This window comes from Vanessa tameamea, chromosome 29, assembly GCF_037043105.1.
Source record: "Vanessa tameamea isolate UH-Manoa-2023 chromosome 29, ilVanTame1 primary haplotype, whole genome shotgun sequence".
Classification (NCBI taxonomy): domain Eukaryota; kingdom Metazoa; phylum Arthropoda; class Insecta; order Lepidoptera; family Nymphalidae; genus Vanessa; species Vanessa tameamea.
The window spans coordinates 334172-359287 of record NC_087337.1 but is presented as its reverse complement, the minus strand read 5'-3'; the positions used below and the strand labels follow the sequence as shown (position 1 = coordinate 359287).

Sequence of the window (25116 nt, the reverse complement as noted above, 5' to 3'; positions counted from 1 at the left end):
ATACATTACTCATAAATAAATGTATTTTTATAAATCCTACGTTATGAACGCGCAATGAAAATTTAATTTATTCGTTGCAACGAAAACAAGCAACTAATTGTCTAGGGGTGCGTACGATACACTGCACAATGCAAGTGTATTATTGGAAAGTACCTATGTGTGTGTTCTAAAATAAATTCCCACGCTGACAAACTATGCTCTTAATAGACTTGAACGTGTATATAGATCAAAATAAATTGTTATATCTTTTTTCTATCACTGATAATAATTGTCACGAACTTAAATCGTGCACACAGAATCTCAATTTTTACAGAGCAAGCTCACTTCTTTACAAGTTAATTCATGGGCTTATATATTGCAATGCATACAATCCTCGTTCAAACAGTCGCCTGCCCAACTGTAACACCTTTTGTCTTCCGACCTCTAGAACAAATGTTCTTAGTCTAGCCTTATGTGTATCTCTTACAATAGTATTCATTCTTATTATGATATTTTTACCGACCGTTCCACAGGCTCCCTAAAAATAGTTTTAAAAAAATATTTAAATAGATAAAATAACACAAACAAAATAAAATATAGATATATTTAGGACATTCCTTTAACTATACAACTGGCTGGAATGAATAAAATAAAAAAAAAAAACAAAAGCGCGCGAAACCGTATCAAGCCGTCATTACTTTGGCTTTTTAGGCGCGGACAGTAAGGTCAATATTGGCGCGACTTGTAATTTGTTAAAAGTGTTATTTGTGTTTTATTTGGATTTGTAAGCTCAACTGAGTAAGTAATTTACTTCAATATGTATGATTTGGTGATTTATTTATGTTAAGATACATTCGAAGTTAGAAGTGTTTGGTTTGTTAGTAAATTGTTTAAACTAACTTACATTCTTCTTTTTTTAATCTATTTCACTTCTGAACACTAAATATATATATATTTGCTTGGTACTTGATATTAAACGAATGTCGTGTCTACATCATGAGAAATGTAATCATATGTATTTTTTGATTGTCATTTTGTTTTATAGATATTTGAACATAAAATAAAATAAAAATATTGCTGCGGCTGCAACATGTTTTTGTATCCTCAAAACTGCAAACGTCAGTGACGCAATGTCGGTACAATCAACGCATTCAGCATATTCAGTAGATACTTATATTAACTTAGGTAGGACGCAGCTAAATTTATGTATTACATTTTAATAATAAAAAAATTAGAATGCCCGTTTTTTTTTTTTAATAATCAGAGTAATAAACTTGAAATATAGTAGGCATTATTTTTTATTCAACTTCGTAAGGAGTCTCGTTTAAACTCCCTCACAAGCTTAGCTTAGACTATTATAGAAAAGAAATACTTATATAAGTAATCAAACTTTTTACTTTGTCCTGGAGACGGTTCTATAAAGTAATTAAATACGTCAGTTTTATAAATGAGGCGAGGTGAATAGATAAGGCGAACGTGAGGCGATTTGGGTTGAGAGGGTCGAGGCAAACTACATATTCTCACGTGAGGCAGAGTGCAAATATCACGTATTTTTTTTATAATGTTTATTGACATGTTGGTTCCAGTAGAGGTTCATGTGATAACACACAAGTCTCCGTGGATTGAATTCGAATTAATGTTCTTTAACGATATTTTTTTATTGTTCGATTTTCTGATAGTTTTTGAAAGTCGTTTCAAATATGTCTGAAACTCATCGCATTTATAGCAATATCTCTGAACAGTAAAAACTTTTCGTGAAAAGCATGTCAGAAGACAGACCAGTCCTAGAGACTGATAACTATTTATTACATAACAAATGATCACACGCAGTCATTCAAAAAATACATTATAAAACATCATGGGGCCATCTAAAACGGTTTTCTCAAGTCTTCCAACGAACGGGACGGACAGCTTCTCTACGCATTAAAATTAAAACCACACTACATTTATAAATAATTTTATTTTAAATAGAACATCTACATGATAATACTTAACATTAGTAATTACGATGCGAGCGACTCGACTTCGGTGCGATCAAGATTACAAAATGCCTACACGCTACTGCGGCACTCAAGAGACGAGCAAAATATTTAATTCACTTATTGTACGCGTAGAAATTAAGTTACAAGTTTATAAAAAAGCGTTACTTATGAAAATCTAAATAATATAATCAGATATGACTAACATATGGATACAAGTTTGTTTATAAGTTCCACTGTCGCACTCAGAGGCTCAGCGGTTACTTAAGCCGCTCCTCAGTATATCTGTCAATACGTTCCCTCTTAGATACCGTTAGTGGTTTATTACCGTCCTTTAAAGTTAAGTATAGTTAAAGTTAAGCGAAACTCTCATTTAACTTTTGAAGTGATAACTTCTTATGGGAGGATAAACCGCTTCGTTACGTAACGCGTTACGGCGCCAGTCTGTCTAAGTTATCACATCCGTCAGGCGTCCCGAGACGCGCACGTAATTTTTTTAATAATAATACATTTGACGTTAATGTACCATGGAGGCGAAAACAGCTGTTACATTCCGTCAGGTAAAAAATTGCCAATGAAAAAAATAATTATCATTTAAATAACTATACATAACAAGTTTCATCGCATTTAAATAATCTTTATCATTGATAAACATCAACTCTCTCTCTGACCACAATACCAAACCATCTTTATAATCATTTAACACAATCTCACTGACAATTTAAAATTATCTTTTATACTTAAGTTACGTATCCAAGTCGTAATACAATCGTCAAGGGATTCAATTAAAGTAAATTAATTACTCAGAGTGCGACAGTGAGATAAATAATAATTACATTTGAAAATCACAAAATAATATTCGGACGCAGCGCTCGCCTCAGTACAGCTTCATCGACGGAGCCCGGCTCGTCTCGCCAATATGATTTCCAAAGATTCGATATTAGATATAAAGTATAATTTATTAATATTTAACATTTATTTATGTACAATAATTATAATCTTATTACATATAATCTCAACCTCGTACTAATTTCAATGTAATTTGTACAAAATAAGAAAAAATACATCGAGAATCGTTTCAAACTGGTAAATAACATCAAACCTTACAAATATACGTATTATTAAATTCATTTATTTTAAACATGTACAAGACGCAGAATGGTTAATCGACCACCTGATGGTAAGTGACCACCACCCTTAGACATTTGCATTGTAAGGTATATTAACCATTCCTTGACAGTTACACAACACAGCTCACTCACCCTTCAACCGAACGGAACAGTACTGGGTGTTGCTGTTTGAAATTTAAACATTTTCTGAAATCCTATTTGTCCAAAATTACAACGATATCGGTTTAATCATGAAAACTGATCGAATTAATCTAAATCTGAACGGTCATTGGTCGATGGCAACCGATGGCGCTTAACCGACCAATCAGCGTTCACTATTAAACTGACTTTGATAATCTTTCCAGAGTTTAAATTAAATTTACTTGTACAATAAATTTAGCAATACAAAATGTCTATATCTCATTCGCAACTATATACGTTACCGTAGAATTGAAGCCGTTAGATCGTATTCTATCTCGCTCTTGTAACATACTGCTCACAATTTAACGTATTATATTTCGGTAGATTTCGGTAGATCTATCAAAGTGCTTAATTTCAGTTAAATTATAAACACTAACCTAACCGAAATATCAGACTATCGAAATTTTTGACGTTTTATTTTGAGTTAAATCACCGTTCACGATATTTCGGCAGTTTACAATCTCGCGAGATAGATAACAATCTAACGATATTTACAATTCTACCGTGATATATACAAACAAATATTTACAGTATTTAAAACACCCAAGTCGAGAGGGTATAGCATCTTACACAATTGTTACGAAATACGATTTTAATAACTATTGATACTTGTTTATTTAATATAGGTAGGCGGACAGACACCTGACAGTAAGTGGTCACCACCGCTCATAAACTATATCAAAGAAATCGTTGCTTTCGTATATTTATATGATGTGGTAAGTACATAGATATTTGTCACGAATGTCTTTAACCGATTTAGTTTATGAAATTGATTTTGGAAAATGTTTTTTTATTAATACAAGTTCACTTCCTGTTTGGTTCCATTTAAATTTCAACAAAACATACCCGTTTTTGTGACACGTGACAAAAATACTTGGGTTTGAATTTTATCTATAATTATTTGAAGTTTGTTTTTTTTTTGTTTAATTTTAAAAAGGTGCACTTGAGAGGAACTTCTCGATAAGACATTAGATTGATATCATCAATATCCGTGTATATAAATCGGGAAACGAGTTAACTAGTGACAAAGCTAATGGTTATAAATAAAATTACTACAGAATGAGATATAAGCACTACAATATTGCCAACGATACCAAGGGCCTTACGAATGGGGACAGCGTTACATACAAACAGTTTATAATTAAATATTACATCTATTTATAAAAAACATTACGAGATTTCGCCAAGGGTTTATTTACAAACTATTAAGTGCTTACAGAAACCCTACTGTTACTATGTTTAAATAAAATTATATATAACAAAATATTACTCAGCCGCTTCGCTGGACATTAAATAAAAAAAGGTTCCCCCTTTTTTTATTATCAATGGAATTAAAAAAAACGAATAGTCCATAATCATTTACGGATTAGTCAGTCTCATATGACTTCCGGTTTCGGCCGAACTAAAGAGAAACTGTATATTCTGTTAAAAAAACTTAAGTGCAACAGAATCATTGTAATTTTTGTTATTAAAGAAGCTATTCCCTCTACATATGATTAATTGAAGCTCAAACGAATCGTTAAAACACACAGAAAGATCAGTAAATATCGACTGCAAGTTCCGCTCGCCTACACTAGAGTTTAACGCGTCCTCATCGTTAGGACCCGCGCTTCAAATTAAAACAACCGAGTTGCATCGCGAGATAAAGCGACCTGTAGTTATCTGTGCCACTGACGACAGGCGCGTACACAGGAACCAGTCACGTAGTCTTTTCTCATCATAATATATTCAACGACTGTGCACAGATAACTAAGGTATCGAGTATCGATCACACGAGCTTAAACTGGATCAATTCGATTAGTAATAATGTATCAAACTACTGACTAAAAACATACACGACGTTCATCCCTGTAGGCGAGCTACAAAGGTGTTGTGATAATAATTTTTAACTTGAAATTTTGCAATTGAAGAATATTCTATCGTAACGATTCGACGACGATTACTACTCGCAAACATTTCTCTGAACAGATATTTCTTCTTAATTTTACATAACTTAGATGTAAATAGTCTATACACATTTAAACATCTAATTATATACTTCTGTATACATAAATGACTTCTCAATGAATATATACCCAAAGCGTCTGCGTTACTGGATATACAGCCGAACATCAAGACTCACACACAGGGCAGTGGTTTTCATTGAAGAGCTAAACTTATTTATTTGCCTCGCTTGTTTCTTTATATAAAAATTAGTTTATATATTTCGTTTTGTTAATTTATATTATATATAAGTTCGTATCTTACAGTATAATATATTTACAATCTATTGAAATCGTTATACAAGTATGAATTATCTATAATTAACCTACTTATGTAGAGAGGGCAATGTATTTAACCCTGTTTCTATGCACGTGTTAACTTTCAGAGACTAAACTAGAAATTCGAATCGAACTGATCCTTTGTATCTAGACATCATCAAAATTTTAAACGAAACTATTGTAGAATTGTTTCGAAGCGTATTATATTTTGTTCATGAAACGATTACTTCATAAAATGAAAGATTCGTTTTGCTTACGGATCGTACAACGGCCTGCGTGGCGTTATTTAGAAGTCGCCTTCTTGATTGTGGGGTAAATTCTACGATACTCAAGCAAAAAGAGCCGTTACTTTAAACATAGAAACCGTGTTTGCACAGATTAACCATTCTATTTAACGAAGGAAGACGGAATAACACTAATCAACACCAATTCGACCATAGACAATGGATTTGATTGTAAACCACTATTGACATACGTCTATTTGTGACGTAACATCACATTTTTTACCAAACAAACGATATCAACACACGAATATATGAATCTACAGATTAATCTTCGCCACGTACAGCGAAGGATTTCAATTAACATTATTATTTCAATTAAATTTCAATCAATTTAGGGGCCATTCATTTATTACGTAAGACGATTTGGGGGGAGGGGCGTCATCAATGACTTGTGTTTTCTTACAAGGGGATGGGAAGGAGTTTCGATAGTTCTTACATAAGACCAAAAAAATTTAATTTATTTGAAAAAACGCGGGAAACAGCGCGATTGCTGAAGTTCGCTCGGATGCGTACCTTTAGAACCTTTGAAATTACAAATAAATTGTTACTTTGAAAAATAAACAGTAAAATAAACCAAACGTGTATTCATTTTCTTCTTTAGATTCTTACGTAATAAATATTTAAACAGGGCAGCAGGAGGGCGGGCGTCGGCCGGTTCTTATTTTTTCTTATATTACGGGGAGAGGGGGTCAAAAACTGGCGAAAATAGTCTTACGTAATAAACGAATGGTCCCTAATGTTTTATAATTTAATTTTATTACAAACCATATAATGGTTCCTATAATATATACACAATATATTCCCCCCTACGGGAGAATCATACCCTCCGGTATTGTATAAGTTAATTGGTATAACAACGGCTTCAAACAATCACATCTTATACATTTCATTCGTAATAATTTGTTGGCTATGGTTCCGTGCAGTTTAACGTGGGCATAGACAATTTGTTAACAGTTGTTGAGAATATTTGTATACAGCCGGTACCAGTTACACAATGTTATGGATATTACTTTAAGACAATTCATAGTGTTAGCCAACAAACGCTCATTACAAAAATGTTATTAATAATCTCAACTGTTTACTGATGTTAAAGTCGAAGCGATTTCAAACTTCACTTTCGTCTAAAGTATTCACTATAATACGAATCAAAAGACATCGACCATCGCTATGCAACTTAGACCGAGTCAATTTGTTGACGTTCGTCACGTCAAATTATCAATTCTATTATATTCAAATTATATTCAAATCTTTCTCATTTGCACGGATACGACTGGTCCTTCTTGAGATAAGTACGTGCAATAACACAAACTCTCTGGATTTAGGGCCCCCCCACGAACACGCAACGATATCGTGACGTAAAATTTCATAACGGCGCAACGTCCGACGACACGATGTCGTAACGTGTTCACGCGCGACCCTCACAGTATTATATTATGTACATATACAATTTGGTAAATAGATATTTAATAATTAAAATAAACGTAAAGATACAATCGTTTGAAATCACCCACCAATACGAGTTTTACAAGTTTTTTTATACATATAGACTCACTATTAAAAGTCAGTTCACACCCGAAACACTACATCACTTCGCCGAGCGACTGTCCTTCATTCGTCAGCACTTCCGGAATGAACACTCACGCACACCGATGGTGTCGTAGGGCGGCGACGAGACGGTCGGCGGTGCTTCTGAAATCATAATCAACAATTTAATCATAGTTTCAGAATGCAGGTTCTACTAGAATTGCAAAGCGTCGACGTATGTAGGGCGTTGAGTATGTGAGTACTTACCGGGGGGGAGGGGCAGGTCGCGCACTAGCGGTGCGCGGCCCCCGCGGCCAGGTCTACGCAGAGCACGGCGGCGGGGGCGGCGCGCCCTCAGCTGCGCCGGTGGCGCCCGCCGCGCCGGCGACGCTCGCGGCGGCTCTGCGACCACATTAACGACTCAGGTTGATGTAGAACATTACTTCAATACATGAAGAGCGTTACGGGGTCGCGGTTGAGTAATTATTACACAGTCAATATCCACTCACCGTGCCGCCCTCGCCCTCGGCCCAGCGCTCGTAGGCGCGCTCTCTCTTCAGCCACTCCTGGTACTTGTACCACCACTCCTCCCACTTCACGTAATCACCGAGAGTGAGACCTGTAATATGTAAGTTAACGAGTTAATAATATAAAAGTTTTTATATGTAAAACTCAACAGCCAGTTTTTACTACAGATACTGTAAAGCAGACCTGACATAATAATATTTTTTTGTACGTGTGTCTGTACGACTTGTAGAATTGAGCTGTTATCGGATTACGAGAATGAAATGAAAATTAGCGTCCGTGCCACTCATAGCTGGGTAGCATAGGTAACGTGACGTTATGTATGATATGAAATTGAATACGTTCGTCATGGTCAGCCCTTTAGGAAATTTGACTACTTAAAAATAAACACTGACCTCTCAGGTATCCCCTCTTTTTATAGTAATCGTACCGCACCCTGACGTCGTCCCACGAGGGCAAGCCGCCGGGAGCGACCGCCAGCAGCTCCTCGGGGTAGCTGCCCACGGGCGCCGGGTCCAGGCCTCTGTTACGGACGCGCATAGTAGAGATAGGCTGCCATGGGCACAGCGCGGAGGGGAAGTGGCAATGGAAGGGAGGCCTCACGGGTAGTCGGCGCGCGGCGCGTCGGGCGCGGCGGGCGCGGCGTCGTCGCGCTCGATGTGCACGTGCAGCGCGCTGTCGCGCCGCGTGATGCGCATGTTCTCCAGCCGCGCGCAGCGCGCCGCCGACCACTGCGCCATCTTGCCGAAGCGCTCCGACAGCGTCAGCCTGCGGGCCGGCGGCGATTTTCAACTTTGCCGTTTCATAGATTCAAGTCAATTGTAAAAAGTACATCGGTAAGGAAGGCGTATTATTCGATACAAGATTATATTGATGATAAAATAGCGTGGAGTTAATGCTCGTTGACTTCCAGGCAGAAGACATGACATACATATATAATTTTATCTAACTAACATGACTGTATTTTTAGATGTCGGAAAAGAGTAACCACTGAGTTTCTTGCCTGTTCTTCTCGGAGGAATCTGCATTTCAAACCGGTGGTAGCTTCACTTAATATATTTTGTAAAATGACGATTCAAAAGTGTTTGTCTAAAGCCAATTCAAGTATGAATAAAATTATATTTTTATTTGATTCGAGCCACACGCGCTCCGCGCTCGGTACCGACCGCTGCGGCGGCGGCTCGGAGCTGGCGTCGCTCTCGGAGTCGCTGTCGCTGTCGGCGAGCGCGGCGGCGATGGCGGCCGGCGACACCCGGTCGGTCCGGTCGGGCCGGTCCGGGCGCTCGGGGCGCGGCGGGCGCGGCCGGCGCTCGCCTTCCCGCTTGATGTGCGCGGGCGGTATGGGCGGGGCGGGCCGCACGGCCAGCTGCGAGCGCTGCCACTCCAGTACCTGAACCGGTTGATAATTTTATATTGTTGTGAACATTTGACATTATTCCGGGGTTTCCCCTTTTAATCAAGATCATATCTATTAGACTTTTTAAGGTTTTCTGCCTGAATTTGGACTTGTAGTATATAATAGATATTTCAAGTACCTTCTCTTCCCTAGATCTCTTGCTGCTCTCCCTGGCTTTCAATAGTTCTCTGGTCGGTTGGACCGCTCGTGCGGCCACCGGTGGGGCCGGTCGCTTGGTTCGAGGCGGTGATGGGGATGTGCGAACACTAAAACATAACAATAACAGACTAAATAAAAACAACTCTATAAGAAATAAAATATTTTGTTTACGTCTGGTATCGGACTCCGAGCGTGGTAGTGTAGTGTGCGTATTGATATTAAATTATTAATACAAAGACCGCATACCCCGGTTTGATAGGTTTCGGCGGAACCTTCTTATTCTTAGCCGAGCAGACGGAGCACGACTCGTCCGAGCAGCTGCTGGCCGATGAGCCGGACGGGGACGACTGTCGATTATCAGAACACGATAAGTCTATTGAAATACACGGAGCTACAATACATCTGCATGGAGGTCACGCGACGCACCTTCCGCGGGTCCGGCGGGCTGGGCGGGCGCGGCGGGGGGCGCGTGCGGCGCGCGCGCGGGCTGGCGCTGCGCCGGCGCCGCGCGCGGCTGCGTCTGGGGGGGGGTGCATTTCGTAGAACACATTGAAATGTATCGACAGATCCGTGTTTTATGTGTCACGAGATCAAAGATTGTCGGAAGTGAGGCGATAGAAGATAGAATAGTCCCCCGTTCAAGAGGCGGGGGCCCATCGCTGGGATATTTACAAGCTAATACATTTTATTTACTTTAAATGATTCGAACTCGTAGATTGGACAGTCGAATAGATAAAAGTATTGATTTGTTCATAATTAACGTGTCGAGGGAGACATAATTTTTTATTCAATCACATCCAAAATTAAATATTTAGTAATAAGAGAATATTGAACGATTTCCGCCGCGACAAACAGGTAAATAAGTGCGCACCTGAGCGGGCTGCGGCGCCGCGGGCTGCGCGAGCGCGACTTGCGCGGCGAGCGCGAGCGGCGCGACGGCGACCTGCGGACACGCACACGTTACTGCCGGCGGCCGGCGGGCTCTACGGCGGGCTCTACGGCGGGCTCTACGGCGGGGGCGGCTGTGCCCACGCCGGCGCACGCGACCCGAAAGAGCTCAGCCGCAGGACTCGTTAACCCTGCACTCCTCGGTGCGAACGTCCGGCCGTCGCTTTACGTGCGACCCGGCCCGTGTAGACGCTTTCGAGTTCGAGTTCTGAGAATCTCTTTTCAGAGAAACCTTCGATGGTCGTTCTGAGGTCGAACCCAGATACTAACAGTATAAAACCGTATAAGCTACCCATAGGATTTACGAGATATTTCTACATCACTGGCCAAAACTTCTACGTATCGGTGAGTAAGAAGCAGAAGCATTGATTTATCAGTTTTTAGATCTCGTCCAACCACGTCTCCGTCAACGGGACCCGCATTTAATTCCATAAATGAGAATAAAAATATCAGGTGAATATATCGTGGTGTGTGTATCGTGCGGTGGGTGGTGCGTGGTGGGTGGTGGGTGGTCTAGTGAGCGGGTGGCGGCTACGTGGCGAGTGTGCGCTGTGACTAGTGTACCTAGAGCGTCGCGGGGAGCGAGATCGTCTCGGAGAAGCCGACCCGGAGCCGTCCAAGTACATCTGCTTGTAACCCGTGTGACGCCATCTAGAAACATTACTTGAATTAAAAAAAAAAAAATACTTTCGGCTGCCCTCTACCGCACTGGAGATTCATTATTCGCACGTGCTGTCTGTCATTCAAACTACATATTTAGCGCAATGCACACGATTAAACCCCGAAGAGTGTTTAGAGAGCGAATATCGAACAAACTGCAAAAGAAATCGGTCTGATGATTTTCGAACACGTCCGAGCTATTTTTGGTATCACTGCAAACATTCGACTAAACTTTGGTGAGTCGCGTATTGATATACGCTCAATAACAATATTTAGAGCACAGAACGAGCTGTCAATCGCGACACTGGTAGAGAAAACCTCGCACAAAGTATTCTTTAAAAAAAAAAAAGAACACATTTTAAGCAACGTCCGGATCTCTCGTTTATTTCAAATTGCAATACCCTAAACGGTATCTCTCATTAGAATATTCGAATTATAACGGAGGAGGAGTGTAGGCGAATGAGTAACTTCCGACTTTTTCTTATGGAGCTTTGTATATCGGCGACTTTAGCGGAGCTTTGGAAGTAAATATAAATTGAATGGAATCAGTTACGAGGAATAGTGCTTGTTGCATTACACAGAGCGATATATTTACTAATTCCGCGGACATTTTCAACTTTGCCGTTCCATTCATAGACTCAAGTCATTTGTAAAAAATACATCGGTAAAGAAGGCGTATTATTCGATACGAGATTATATTGATGATAACAAAGCGTGGAGTTAACGCTCGTTGACTTCCAGGCAGGAGACATAACATACATATATAATTGTATTTAACTAACACAACTAATTTTTATATGTTGAAAAAGAGTTACGTTTCTTGCCCGTTCTTCTCGATAGAATCTACATACCGAACCGGCGGTAGTTTCACTTAATATAGTTCGTTAAATAACGATTCAAAAGTGCTCGTAAAAGCCAACTTGAATAGAGTATATTTTGATTTGATTTGAGCAACTGTTCGTATACAATATAGTCGAGCTGCTAGCAAGTCACATGGAATTTGTAAGTCTAAGGTTTGTCAATCTTTACTCCTTCGATTGGAGTAGGTTTCACTACCGTCGTGTACAGCTTGGAGAGTGAGACAAAGTGAGAAAGCAATGTCTAACTAAACTATATCTCTGGACAAGACGGTGGTAGTTTCGTGGAAAATAATCTCAGCAGTCTATTTGAAACAAATATTTTGATTATTTTACAGAATTAAAACGCTTTCATTTTTAATATGAAGGTTTGAAACCTTATCGTCGTTTGCAGTTTGTTTCTTTACTTTTACTTTCACTAGCTCTGCCCGCGACTCCGTGCGCGTTTGAAATTCACACAAAGGTTATTGTTGTAGCTTAGTCACTCCTTATTAAATCAGCTATCTGCCAGCGAAAGTTCCGTCAAAATCGGTCCAGCCGTTCCAGAGATTAGCCGGAACAAACAGACAGACAAAACTTGAAAAAGATGTTATTTCGGTCTATGTACCGTACAAAACACATATGTATTTAGTAAGAACCGGTTGTTTCGATATTACAAACAGACACTCGAATTTCATTACACGTATACAGATATTCTAAAGCGCAGCACCCGGACGGCTCCGTTAAGTTGGGTGCGTTGGATCTCCGCTCATGGTCGGAAAGCTTTTGTATGTATTGTAGGTGTGTGTGTTGTGTTGTGTTTAAGCGAGTTTTACGTATTTTAACGACAAACGTTTGAACCAAAATACACCAAGGTCCCAATGGCACCGACTCGGGACTTGAAACCAATTTTAAACAACGATTAACGAATCCTACAAAATAACTTATCCCCACTTATAAAGTAGTGAAGGGTCGTTGAGATTCATCTAAGTATTTGCCAATCACCTGTTCGGGTCCTTCTCCTCGACCTCCAGCAGCTTCCTGTCCCAGCTGCCCGGCGAGGCCTGTCGGGCTCGCTTCATCACGTTGTCTATCTCTTTCCTGCGCCCCGCTGGGTTCGAGGGGTCTGCGGAAGGAATAACACTTGTTTTAATTAAAATCGGACGACAACACACACATAACTCTGATCCCAATGTAAGTAGCTAAAGCACTCGTGTTACGGAAAATCAGACGTAACGACGGCACCACAAACACCCGGACCCGAGACGACATAGAAAACTAATGAACTTTTTCGACATCGACATCGACTCGGCCGGGAATCGAACCCGGGACCTCAGAGTGGCGTGACCCATGAAAACCGGTGTACACGCTCTCCGGCCACGGAGGTCGCCGTTAAAATATAATATATAATAAAATTCACTGATAGTTAACAATTTCTCTGGAGGTAGACTAGACTTAAGTGAATAATTTTAAAGGTGAGAATTAATACTCTGTGCGAGGGAGCAGTTCTCTGTGTAACTTTGTAACAGATTTACAATCGCCATTTAAAAAGTTAGAAATATGGCATTTGGTGTTCATCATTTGTGACAATATTTATGAAAATTCAACCTCACTGAAACGTTAAATTTTGTTCGGAAGTTCGTCGTTTTCGTAGCTCGAAGCATGGAAGTCACGTAGTCGTTCAAGACTATTTAATAAACGCGGAACAATTTTATCACCAAGATGAGAGAGTACAGAGCAGCATCTCTGTCTCTGCTGTTTCCAGAAAACTCATTTATCCTGATACTGACGGCAAATCTCCACAGGCAGTCAAAGGATACTGCAGTAGCAAGGTTGACGTGGTGCAACGTTACCCAGCGGCCCAAACAAAGTAGATAGTATATAAAAAAAAATCTTCTCCATGAAAAATAAATATATTTAAGGAGTTACGTCCATTACATACCACACGTAACACGAGCCCCGGACGGTCAATACAGTTATTTTTAATATTACTGGTGGCGTGGCGCCCATTTGTGGCGAACTTTGAAGTCATATGCCAGTGCTCTGTCTTCCTACAAGTCCTAGGGCTCCAAAATGGGGTAACGGCTTTTGGTTTGGCGTTGGCTCAAACGGGTTTTAGTCCTATTGATCTATTCCAATCGAAGCTACTGGCCAGCTTGTACCAAGCTTCGCTATGTTATAAATGTGTGCGTCATTTATAATTGAATATTTCTATTAACCAACACTTAAAATAACCTACTTATACCGGCTAATGATATGATCGCGTCAATTTTGAATTCGTCAATGATAAAGGTGTTTATTTGTGCTTACTGCGGGAATGATGATGCCGAGATGGCCCAGTGCATCTTAACCGATGATTTCGGGTTCAAACCCAGTCGAGCACCAATGAATTTTCATGTGCTTAATTTGTGTTTATAATTCATCTCGTGCTCGGCGGTGAAGGAAAACGTCGTGAGGAAACCTGCATGTGTCCAATTTTAACGAAATTCTGCCACATGTGTATTCCACCAACCCGCATTGGAGCAGTGTGCTGGAATTTGTTCCAAAAACCTTCTCCTCAAAGGGAGAGGAGTCCTTAGCCCAGCAGTGGGAAATTTACAGACTGTTAATGTAATGTAAAATGGGGAATATATTATTCAAATCAAAACAATTGTCAAATATATTGTATTAATGAGTTAATAGCGCATGGTTTAAGTCCGCCTAGCGACTTAAAAAGTCGCAAGTTCGATCCTGATCTCTCGGGCTATTGTCGTCCCCAACACAAGCTTCAATGATAAAAAAGCATGGAGTTAATACTCGTTGACTTCCAGGCAGGATATATTTCGTACATATATAATTGTATTTAACTAACATGACTGTATTTTTAGACGTTGAAAAAGAGTAACCACTGAAATTCTAGCCGGTTCTTCTCGGTAGAATCTACATACCGAACCGGCGGTAGCTTCACTTAATATAGTTCGTAAAATGACGATTCAAAAGCGCCTGTAAAAGCCTACTCGAATAAAGTATATTTTGAAGCTTAAGTGGAGGGGTAAATCGGTATATTACTAATTCTTTATAAAGGGACATGCTACTATACTTTTTTAAAAGTTATTCAATTACATTACATGCTATCTCTAGCTCGATATGTCTCCAAGCTAAGGGGCCATTCATTTATTACGTAAGACTATTTTCGCTAGTTTTTGACCCCCTGGGGGGGGGTCTATTATAAAAAAATAAAAAAAAATAGGCCGAAACCCCCAGTTTTATATTTATTACGTAAGAATCTAAAGAAGAAGAATAATACACGTTTGGTTTATTTTAATGTTTATTTTTCAAAATATGTTTTGTTTATTTGTAATGTCAAAGATACTAATAATATTTTTTGACGGTACCAAAAAAAAAAAAAAAACTGTATGTTACGACGGCACACTCCACGATCAGATTTAAGCAAAACATCACAAGAAGAACTCGACATCACATTGAGCAGCTCTGAAATTGTTTAAGCATTTAACTGCACGCGAATGAAAATCGAATCCTAGACGGTCACACGAGTCCAATGTCGGCGGCGAGGGGCGCACGCTTTTGTTTAACAACAATCCCATCGTACGCCACACCAAGCGTATTTCCTCACACGTTTATTAATATTATAAATGCGAAAGTAACTCTATCAGTTTTTCGCGGGCGAACCACTGAAACGAATTTGACGAAGTTTGCTCTGAAGCTGGCTCGAACTCCAAGCAAGGAGCACGGGCTACTTTTTATGTCAACACCCGACCACCAACCCCTAAAGCGGACGATAAATAGGAATATTACTCTACTTATATATATACATAACATAATAACATAATCAGCCTGTAAATTTCCCACTGCTGGGCTATATATATATATATATATATGTTACTGTAAAATCTCGAACTAAGGTAAATCTTAAGATTTTCCATTAAAACCAAAGATTTTCCGTTTATGAATGGAAAATCTTAAGATTGACCATAGTTCGAACTCTGGTTTACACAGAGATATCATAAATACATTATTATACTGTGTGTATGTTTGTGTGAGTAGACACAGCGGCTTTCGATTGCCTCACTCGTTAGCCAACACAGTCATAGACACATCACAGGCACGCCGCGTAACATACCTTATTGTTTCATCCGTTTTTCCGACGCTGTTTAAATAATACCTCATTAGTCGTCCAGCCACGTGTAGTGTCGGAAAAACATACGTGGCTTTTCAAATGAAACATTTAGAAATATTTTAATCTCTTTATTCTCTTGTGAGTCGTCCTAACATTTCTGTATTTTATGTTTGTGGTTTATAATAAAGTTTATTAACGTAATATTTCTAAAAGTAGAAACTTATACAGAATAAAATTAACGTTAAAATATTACAGACAAGTAACTATGAATAGGACAATTATAAATATACTCGGTACCCGTCCCGACTTCGTCCGAATAAAATAAAAAAAATATTTTCAATCTAATTGAAGCGCCACCTACCGCGTCAAATGGAAACCACCCCGGACCACCATCACCACTCGAATACACACATTTTTTTTTTATCGAAACCGATCCAACCGTTAAGGACTAGTTCATTAACAAGCATATAATAACAATTTAAAAATAATAATAATAATAAGCAGATCAAACGCATTTTCATTATTTAAAAAAAAAAAAAACAAGCTATAAATAAACATATTTTATCTTATACAAAAAAAAAAACAAAAAATCGATCGCGTTGCTAACGGTATTAACTTTTAATACGTAATTATACGGAGGGCTGCGCTTTGTAGTCACCCGCTTTAAATTTATATTACAGACGCAACAATGGCGAATAACCGTCAAGTTACTTACGGGGGCTTTCGAGAATCAACTAAGTAAGCAATCTCCCTTATAAAGGAAGCAAAGCTCGCAGCCCCCATCCCCTACGCTAACGTTAGAATTATATAGCGAACCTGTTAAGGGTTCTTCGTTATTGGTATCGATTGAGAGCGAGTTGGCGATAAACAATTATTACGGGGAATACCGGGACAATCTTTTCACTTTCTAACGTAGACAATAAGTGTTGCCACGTGTCGAAATCAGAATCAATTAAATTTTGCAAAATATTAGTTTTCCTTTAACGATTTCTGCCAGTTGACTCTATTGTAAGCCGCGTAAAAGAAATTCGTTCCAAAAATATATACAGCTAACGTTATCCCCATTCGAATTTCATTTTAATGACGCACAGAGAATGATCTCATTTCGTGTAGTCCTAGATCCAGCGCAATCTCAACTCCAGATATCTCTCCAAGTCGAGTAACAAGTTAAGCTGTGGTCCCTCACCCGTTATCCTCGAGTGCTGTGGGTTGCGGTCCATGTGAAGGCGATTCTTCGACGCCGCCTCCGCCGCCCGCGACACGGATCCGTTGCGACGTGACGACATTCTGAAAATAATTATACAGTTCTACAAAATTGTTGTAATTGCATCGTTACGAACCAAACTCACAACCGAAGCTTATGATACTCTGGATGAATATGATGATAATGGAAACCAGACCCAGAACAATCCAAGTCCAAGAAAAATAAAAAGCAAGTCTGAAAACTTTACTTGGCGGTGACCACTAACCATCCTGTAGTCTGTATGTATGTGTTTTGACTTCACAAATTTATAATAAGAGTTTCCATTGAACATTTATAATAATATATTGGTGGATCCAAACATAAAAAGCAAGATTTATTTTTGGGGTATGTTACCGTCATGATCTTAAGCAGAACAATTTACCAAAGTTTAATCACAGTCGGATCAATGGACCACATAGAGGACAAACATACAATGAACATTAATTTTTACACACACTCACATAGTGAAAAAAATATTAAAAAAATATATTTTCTCGATTGCTTTGATTAAAAACAAGGAGCCAAGGATGTGAGCACAGTTCTACCACCAAGCAAATCCTTATAATGTACTTGGTGAAAGGACTTAGTGCATTCCCCCAGGTTATGTACCACACAATAATTTATTCTACTGCCAAACAAGTTCCGTTTGAAGTTTGTTTGAGCCAGTTTTGGGTAAGAATCCAGTACAATATGTAAAATAGATTTTGAATGAAAACTGTTTCCCTATATACTGAGCGGTTTCCCTATTTGCGACCTCACACCACTGACTAGTTAAATTTTAATTACTAGCGACCCGCCCCGGCTTCGCACGGGTGCCATGCTAATACTAAATATACTCCAGACTGTCTTACAACATTCAAAGTTTTTCAGTTATGAGACAATACAAATCACTATGTCCCTGCATTTTAAATCTGTAATATCTTCGAAAATATTCATTTAAATTAAATGCTGTAAAGAGCCATATTGATTTATATTAAATTCACAATGTATTTAAGGTACGTAATTGAATAAGGATTAATGCTGTATTGCTTAAAATCACTTCGAAAATAAGTCATTATTTCTCGTAAAAATTAAAGGATAAAAAATGGTTATTGTGGGTTATCATATTATTTTATGGTTGGTAATTATAATATGGTTAAGTATTATACATATAAACCTTCCTCTTGAATCAATCTATCTATTAAATAAATCCCCATCGAAATCCTTTGTGTAATTCTAAAGATCTAAGCATACACAGGGACAGAGAGCGACTTTGTTTCATAATATGTAATGATAATGACTTATAAGATAAAATACTTGTTTTGATTCAATTAAGTTTATTAATGTTATTAACAGTATATGTCCAAAAAAATGATTATTATTTCATTAATTTAGATTTGTTTAAATAAATTTTGTTTAGTACGATGAAATCAAATAAATACAAATATATAAATATATATAATGAGTTTTTAATTTATTTGTTTTCGACAACATATAATTATCCGGCAGTTAGGTAACAGCTAGTCAAATATATAAATACTTAACTTAACAACAAGAACTCACATAACTAATGACATACAGTATCTATACCAACAGCAGAAAAATAGATACATAAACAATTTTGACCTTGATACGAGGTGATGTCATTGGCCAACATTGAATAGTCTATGATATTTATTATGAATAGGTGATAAAGTGCATTTTGAACATTACCAAAGTTGTTAAAGGAGTTTTGGAAGTAAAGCGCATATAAGTTACAGAAGAATGTATTATAAATAGATATCAATCGAGAACCGTTTGTGGTGTGTACTATAGCAGAACTAATAGCAAATTGTACAAATTGCTATAGTCTTTATGATTTTGGAGTAAGTAGTATACCAATTATTATTATAAAACATGTAAACTCAAACTCAAATTCCTTTATTCAACATAGAAGCATTACACTTCTTATTGACGGTCAAACTAAACACTACCACCGGTTCGGAAAAAGGAACGCCCTGACCTGAGAAGAACCGGCGAAAGGAACACAGCGGGTCTTTTTTTTTTTGTCAAATTAATTACATACATAATTGTATATGAATAGAAACAGCCAGGAGGCGATCGTTTCATTCCCAAGGTGTGCTATCAAACATAAACTCACTAATTGTATAGTAACCTTTAGCACACAAGCGTTCCTTAACATTTTTTTTAAATTTGGCAACAGAAGCATTAATATATAGTATTAGTTTTAATAAATCTGTTGCAATATGGTTCAGAAAATAGTCTTCCAATAAATATATGTTATTGCATTAATAATTAAAACTAGTTTCCGCATTTGATATATGGGATATGTAAGGTATATATTCCAGACTATAATATATTTCTATACCAAATCTCACTCAATTCCAATCAGCCGTTCTGTTGAGTGCAACAAGCATCAATTTATCGAAACTTTAGTATTTATAAAGTTACTAAGTAATATTACATATATGAATATAATCAGTATAGTCATTTAAGTGCAGTAGGATAACATATATACTTTATAGAATTTTCTATTTGTCATGTGATATTCATAAATAAATAAATAAATAGATAGATAGATAAAAGTTTTAAGTATAACCAGTTGTTTTGGTTTGTTAGCTTTTAAATTAAATTAGTGTGTTTGGTTGTAAGGTGTTGGGCATAAAAAGTAGCCTATTTAAGGGCATACTTATGAGCTTCAAGCTTGCTTCATTTTTGCTTAGCTTATTTCAGTTCAGTGGTTTCATTTTGAAAGAGCGACATACAGATAAACAGAGTCACTTTCTCAATTGTAATATTATTGTAGATAAATTTGGGACTGGAAATGATTATGTTATGGTTGACAACTTAAGTTTAGGCAAGTTAGTGGATCTGTTGAGGGTTTTCATATGTGTATGCACATTTATCAACATATAGACATTTATACATTTGTTTTTCTTGGAATAAGTTGTACAGTATAAGAAACTCGGAGGAACAGATTTCATGATAGTATTCGTAAGATGTAAAGTACAATAGTTGTAAGAGATAGCACAGAAAAAGCCACGACAAACAAAACAAGTGACATGTTACGACTACGAATACGAAAACCGACCATTACTGAATGACAGATGAAACATTTGCAGTTTGAGATGTAAATACAATGAAACCCTTAGTTATTACGCCTACTTACTCAGTATTCTATAATTACTTTTACAAAATGGCGGACGAGTATTGATTTTCCCAGCCACTCACCTGGCGTAAATTTTAAAAAGCTTACCTCTTATACTCCGCTCGTTACTTAGGAGCGAGGGCTCCGAACGCGCGCGGCGTGACGCGAGGGGCGAAGCCCCGGGGCGGCGCGGGCTGCGGTGCCACGCGGCGGGACGCGATGTCCAGCAACGCCGCTGTAAGCCAACCGACATACTTAACATCACGTAATCGCGACGCGACGAAAGCGCGATTTTCGCGACAATACGGTCGCGCGGAATGAGCCCTCGCCAGGCGAACATGCAGCCTCCGGGCGAACGCGACGGCGGCCTCGCGATATAGGCCAAACGACTTAGGCGTATCTGACGATTGACGAGTCACCTCCGTCGTAACGCTTTGTAGCCAATCCTTGCGATAACCAGCAGCGAAGACTGCTGAACATCAAATATACTAAATCCACCTTAATTAATCACAAAACAATGTTACGAACCAGTAATGAACACGATAACTTTCACTGAAGTTCAATGTAGATGACTATTCTTTATACATTTCCACGACACACCTTTCTCGAAGCATCGGCCATTTTGATTTACACGCCACTTGAAAAGATGAAAATTGAAAACTTGAAAAGTTCACTTGACAGCTACGTTTCGTTACTACCATGCGAACTCTAAAAATGTTTATTAAAATTATTTATTATGCAGGTATTAGTTTCAATTAGTAACACTTATTAAACATCAGAAAAAAATAAAATCAGATCATATAAAATATTGTATTATAGCATTTACATTAAAAAAAATTAAAATATTTATTCTAACTTAATAATAATACTGGCAATATTTTATTAAGTTCAAAATAAAAATGATTACTATTTATAATTGTTAAGCCTAGAAAAATATTTATTCTTTATTGTTGAATAGGGAATATAAGATATTACTTAAAAATCTTAACTATAATCGTTTAAAAATAATCTGGCAAGGTTTTTGAAAACCAACAACCAATGATGAATGAACCGACAACCTTTTTGTTGTTAATCTAGAATTTTAGTGCAGTAACGTAGGCGTTAGAGAAAGGTGTTACGGCACTTTAGTTATAAGTATTATTTACATAAGTTTTATTTAGTTTATCATATGAATTATAAATGGTAACTTTACTTAATGCTAATATTTATAATTTAATTTCATAATAGTATTTAAATACTTTTCGACATTTAGTAAACTTGTGTTTGATAACAATAAAGTTTATTCTTAAAAATAGTAAAATAATTTCTTATATTTGACGTGTGTTTAAAAAAGAAAAAGAGAAACAAGAATTCATTATGGAGTTAAAATATTTATTTTTAACATAACACCACTGCGTCAGCCGTAAAGAAAACGAAATAGAAGGTATGTAAAAATTAAATGCTATTGTCATTCTAATTTCAAATCGAGTAACATAATAGATTCAAAAGACGTTTGCAAGAGATTAATATTAACAAGGCATACATATTTCATATTTAAATTTTCTCGTAACATAATTGTATTTTTTTGTCATAAATTTATGACAACACATGCAACTTTAAAATATTTGTAACCTGCTATTTTCAAATTTACTTTATAGAGACTTAAAAAAAAAATACGTTTATGAGACTAACAATTTACTTATAATTAAACAATGTTGCGTTTTAAAGAAAAAATATTGACAGGCGTTGTTTTTTATACTGTTCGCTTCTCTCGAGTTTTAGGGAGTTGATTGTTATTCCTTGTGATTTTCCTTGGAGTTTAAGCTTGTTTCATACTAAAGTTAATGAAATTTCAGTTTAGTTCAGGCTTCAGTGGTTTGGTCGTGAATAGCAACAGACAGACCGTCAGAGTTACTTTCGCGTTTATTATTATTAGCATATAATATTAGTATATATTAATTTACTACGATAATAAACAGATAGTCCTCATTGTAAATAGTCATCGTCGATCTTAGACATCAGTACCTATATTACGCGGACGCGTTGCCATAACGCCGTTTTGATTTTAAGATTTTTTTTTTAAATAAAATCTCGTTTCAAACAGAAGACGGAGCGTTAATAAATTTAGGTTCAATAAAAGCAACAAAAGCTGTCTGTCTGTCCGCCTGCCTGTCACCAGGCTGTGTCTCATGGACCATTATAGTTAGACACTTGAAATTAGATGTTAGATGTATTTCTGCAAAACAGTATAATTTTTTTTTTGCCGTTATAGATAATCGTACGGAACCCTTAGTGCGCGAGTCCTACTCGCACTTGGCCGGTTTTTTTTAAATTTATTACTGACAAGGTATCATCCAATTGAACCTGATTTTCCCTTATCTTTCGAGTCAACGTATCTTATATTTTTATTAGCAATTAATTACGGTCGAAATTCGATGGCGACCACTGTTTGAATATAAATGACGAGCTTAGAAGATCGCGGATTCCATGGGTTCAAATCCCCGGCTCTAAGATATAACATGAATGAAATGAATGAACGAAATTCAGTACAAAAGTCGATTGTAACGTAACTATTCAATTGTTTTAATGTAATTGGTTAGTGGTCACAACCGCCCATGAACATTGGCGTCGTGAGGAATTTTAATCGTTGTCTACGTCTTCAAAGCGTCTCCAACCTTAGGAACTGGCTCAGTTACCTATCAAACCTGTGTTGCAGAACTATCGATATTTTGACTATCGATAGTAGACCTCGAAAACTATTCGGGATATCGATAGTATCGTTTTGACCAACACTAGTAAGCAATATTATTGGTAGCAGCGGTACTATTGATAATATCGATAGTATCGATACTTTTAGACTATCGATAGTCAGTGAATGAATTTTGAGAAAATGATAATGATCAAGTCAAAGTTCTCGTTAATGTTTCTTGAATCGAGGCCCTCGTTTATCATTGAGTATTGTTATTTTTTTAAAACCCGTCTTTGGACTTCGACGGTCGTATTTATTTACTTATTTATTTATTTAAAAGGTACATCAACATCACACATATTCAGCACTTATAAATAACAGATAAAACAAGAGAAAAAAATTAGGACCGGATATGAGTGACAATTACAGATGTACACAACATTCACACAAAGAAAAAAAAAATAAAACTTATTGTCTACCTGTTGAATTTAAGTAATTAAAAAAAATATATATTAAAGAGAAATCATAAGACCTAATATACAAAACTAATATATAAAACCATAAATAAAAATCCACAAATGAAAAATAAAACAATTATATCTTAGTAACAGTGTCGTATGTAATTATGTAAATTTTACACCTCTATATTGTTGTTACCTGTCTTACTAAATAATTTACCTTGAGAAAGTAATACTATCGAAATATAACTGGCTATCGATAGTACAAAACTTTCGATAATATCGATGGTTTAGGTTTAAAGTATGGTAGGTAATACTATCGATAGTATTGGTCGTGGGGAGCTATCGATACTTTCGATAGTATTCACACGTGACATACTATCGATAGTTTGTCGATACTATCGCTAACTCCTTAACTATCGATAGATTATCGATTGTCTATCGAAAGTTGCCAATCGTAATGCAACACTTCTTCAAACCGGAACATAAAAATACAAAGTATGTATTGAAGCGGGTCGGTTGACGTATTAAACATACTAAAATATATATTTAATTAGAAAATTGGTTTAAAAAGAAAATCTAGTTTCCGTCAATAAGTTAAAATCTAATCTTCCGCCATTTTAAATTTGAAACAATATTTACTTTACAAATATCGTGTTAGCTTAAGAAGTTTTTGTGAGAAAATGTCACGTCAGATACCTTTTTTTATGAGGTAGCGTGTGGTTTCTGCGCAAAGGAATCTGACTCGAACTGCCTAATGATTACTAAAACAGTTATAATGGTTATTTGTTACAAAAACATATAAAAGTATATCTGAGAATAAACGATTTAGATTTAATATTTAAAATTGAAATGGTCGATGTTTCTTTCGTTGATTAACTGTGAATTTGATTTATGGGTTTTTTATTAAGACAATTAATAATGGAACAAGGAATATCTGGCTGTAGATATTTATTTAAAAATCTTAACCAATAATGGTTTCCGCTTTTTCATATGTATAAAAAAAAATACATCCATTTATCTTTGATCCTTATTAAATTATCCGAATTGTATGCTTCTTTTGTCTAGTCTGTATCCATGTTTTATTTGTTTATTTTATCTTTATGAATAAAGTAAAGTAAAGTAATATAAAAATAAACTTTAAAAAAAAACTAAACTACATGCACCTGTTTGGTCAAAGTGCACAAACATTATTTAAGTTAACGAAAAGTTTATTATAACGACTTTTATATTCCTTACTTAAAATAAAATGATTGATTCCCTATATAAACTTCCATCCCCCTTTTCACATACTTAAGGGATGATTTCCGTGATAAAAAACTAACTAAACTAACCCCGGGACTAAAACTACCTCCATACCAAATTTCATCTATTCAGCGGCTCCAGCGTGAAGAGGTAACAGACAGAGTTACCTTCTCATTTGTAATATTAGTTGGGATTAAAATGAAATTCCGAATTTGATGATTTTTTTTAACATAATGATGGTTTTCGTTCCTTGAGGATAATTCATAAAATAAATGATTTAACTGTTATTCACAAACGTGAATCAGTTATTTCCAGTGAAGTTCGTAATGAAATTGTTAAATTTTATCATTCGTTATTACAAATACTCACGATAACTAACTTAAACAGAACGATATAA

General features: G+C 36.8%; 2 protein-coding genes across 3 annotated transcripts in view; one reads left to right on the top strand and one right to left on the bottom strand.

Moving 5' to 3' along the window:
* Positions 1–7072: 7072 nt before the first annotated feature.
* LOC113402300 (serine/arginine repetitive matrix protein 1) lies at positions 7073–21016 on the bottom strand. Of its 2 annotated transcripts, none has more exons than XM_064219755.1 (15): positions 20877–21016; positions 20457–20583; positions 17165–17265; positions 12867–12987; positions 10930–11016; positions 10289–10360; positions 9844–9937; positions 9664–9764; positions 9398–9524; positions 9029–9252; positions 8466–8630; positions 8258–8385; positions 7847–7956; positions 7601–7739; positions 7073–7499 (listed from the first exon to the last, which is right to left on the bottom strand). In XM_064219755.1, exons 3-14 carry the CDS (start codon positions 17262–17264, stop codon positions 7692–7694), a joined length of 1377 nt encoding a protein of 458 aa, XP_064075825.1. In that variant the 5' UTR covers position 17265; positions 20457–20583; positions 20877–21016; the 3' UTR covers positions 7073–7499; positions 7601–7691. The 2 variants fall into 2 exon arrangements, with proteins under 2 accessions (XP_064075825.1, XP_064075824.1); XM_064219754.1 differs by having other exon boundaries at positions 7605–7739.
* A 618-nt stretch (positions 21017–21634) lies between these two features.
* The window catches only part of LOC113402291 (protein phosphatase 1 regulatory subunit 3C), a 44419-nt gene continuing 40937 nt past the window's right edge, over positions 21635–25116 (top strand). The window contains exon 1 of the mRNA XM_026642498.2: positions 21635–21771. The gene's annotated coding sequence lies outside the window, so the exon portion shown is untranslated. The remainder of the gene's footprint in view (positions 21772–25116) is intronic.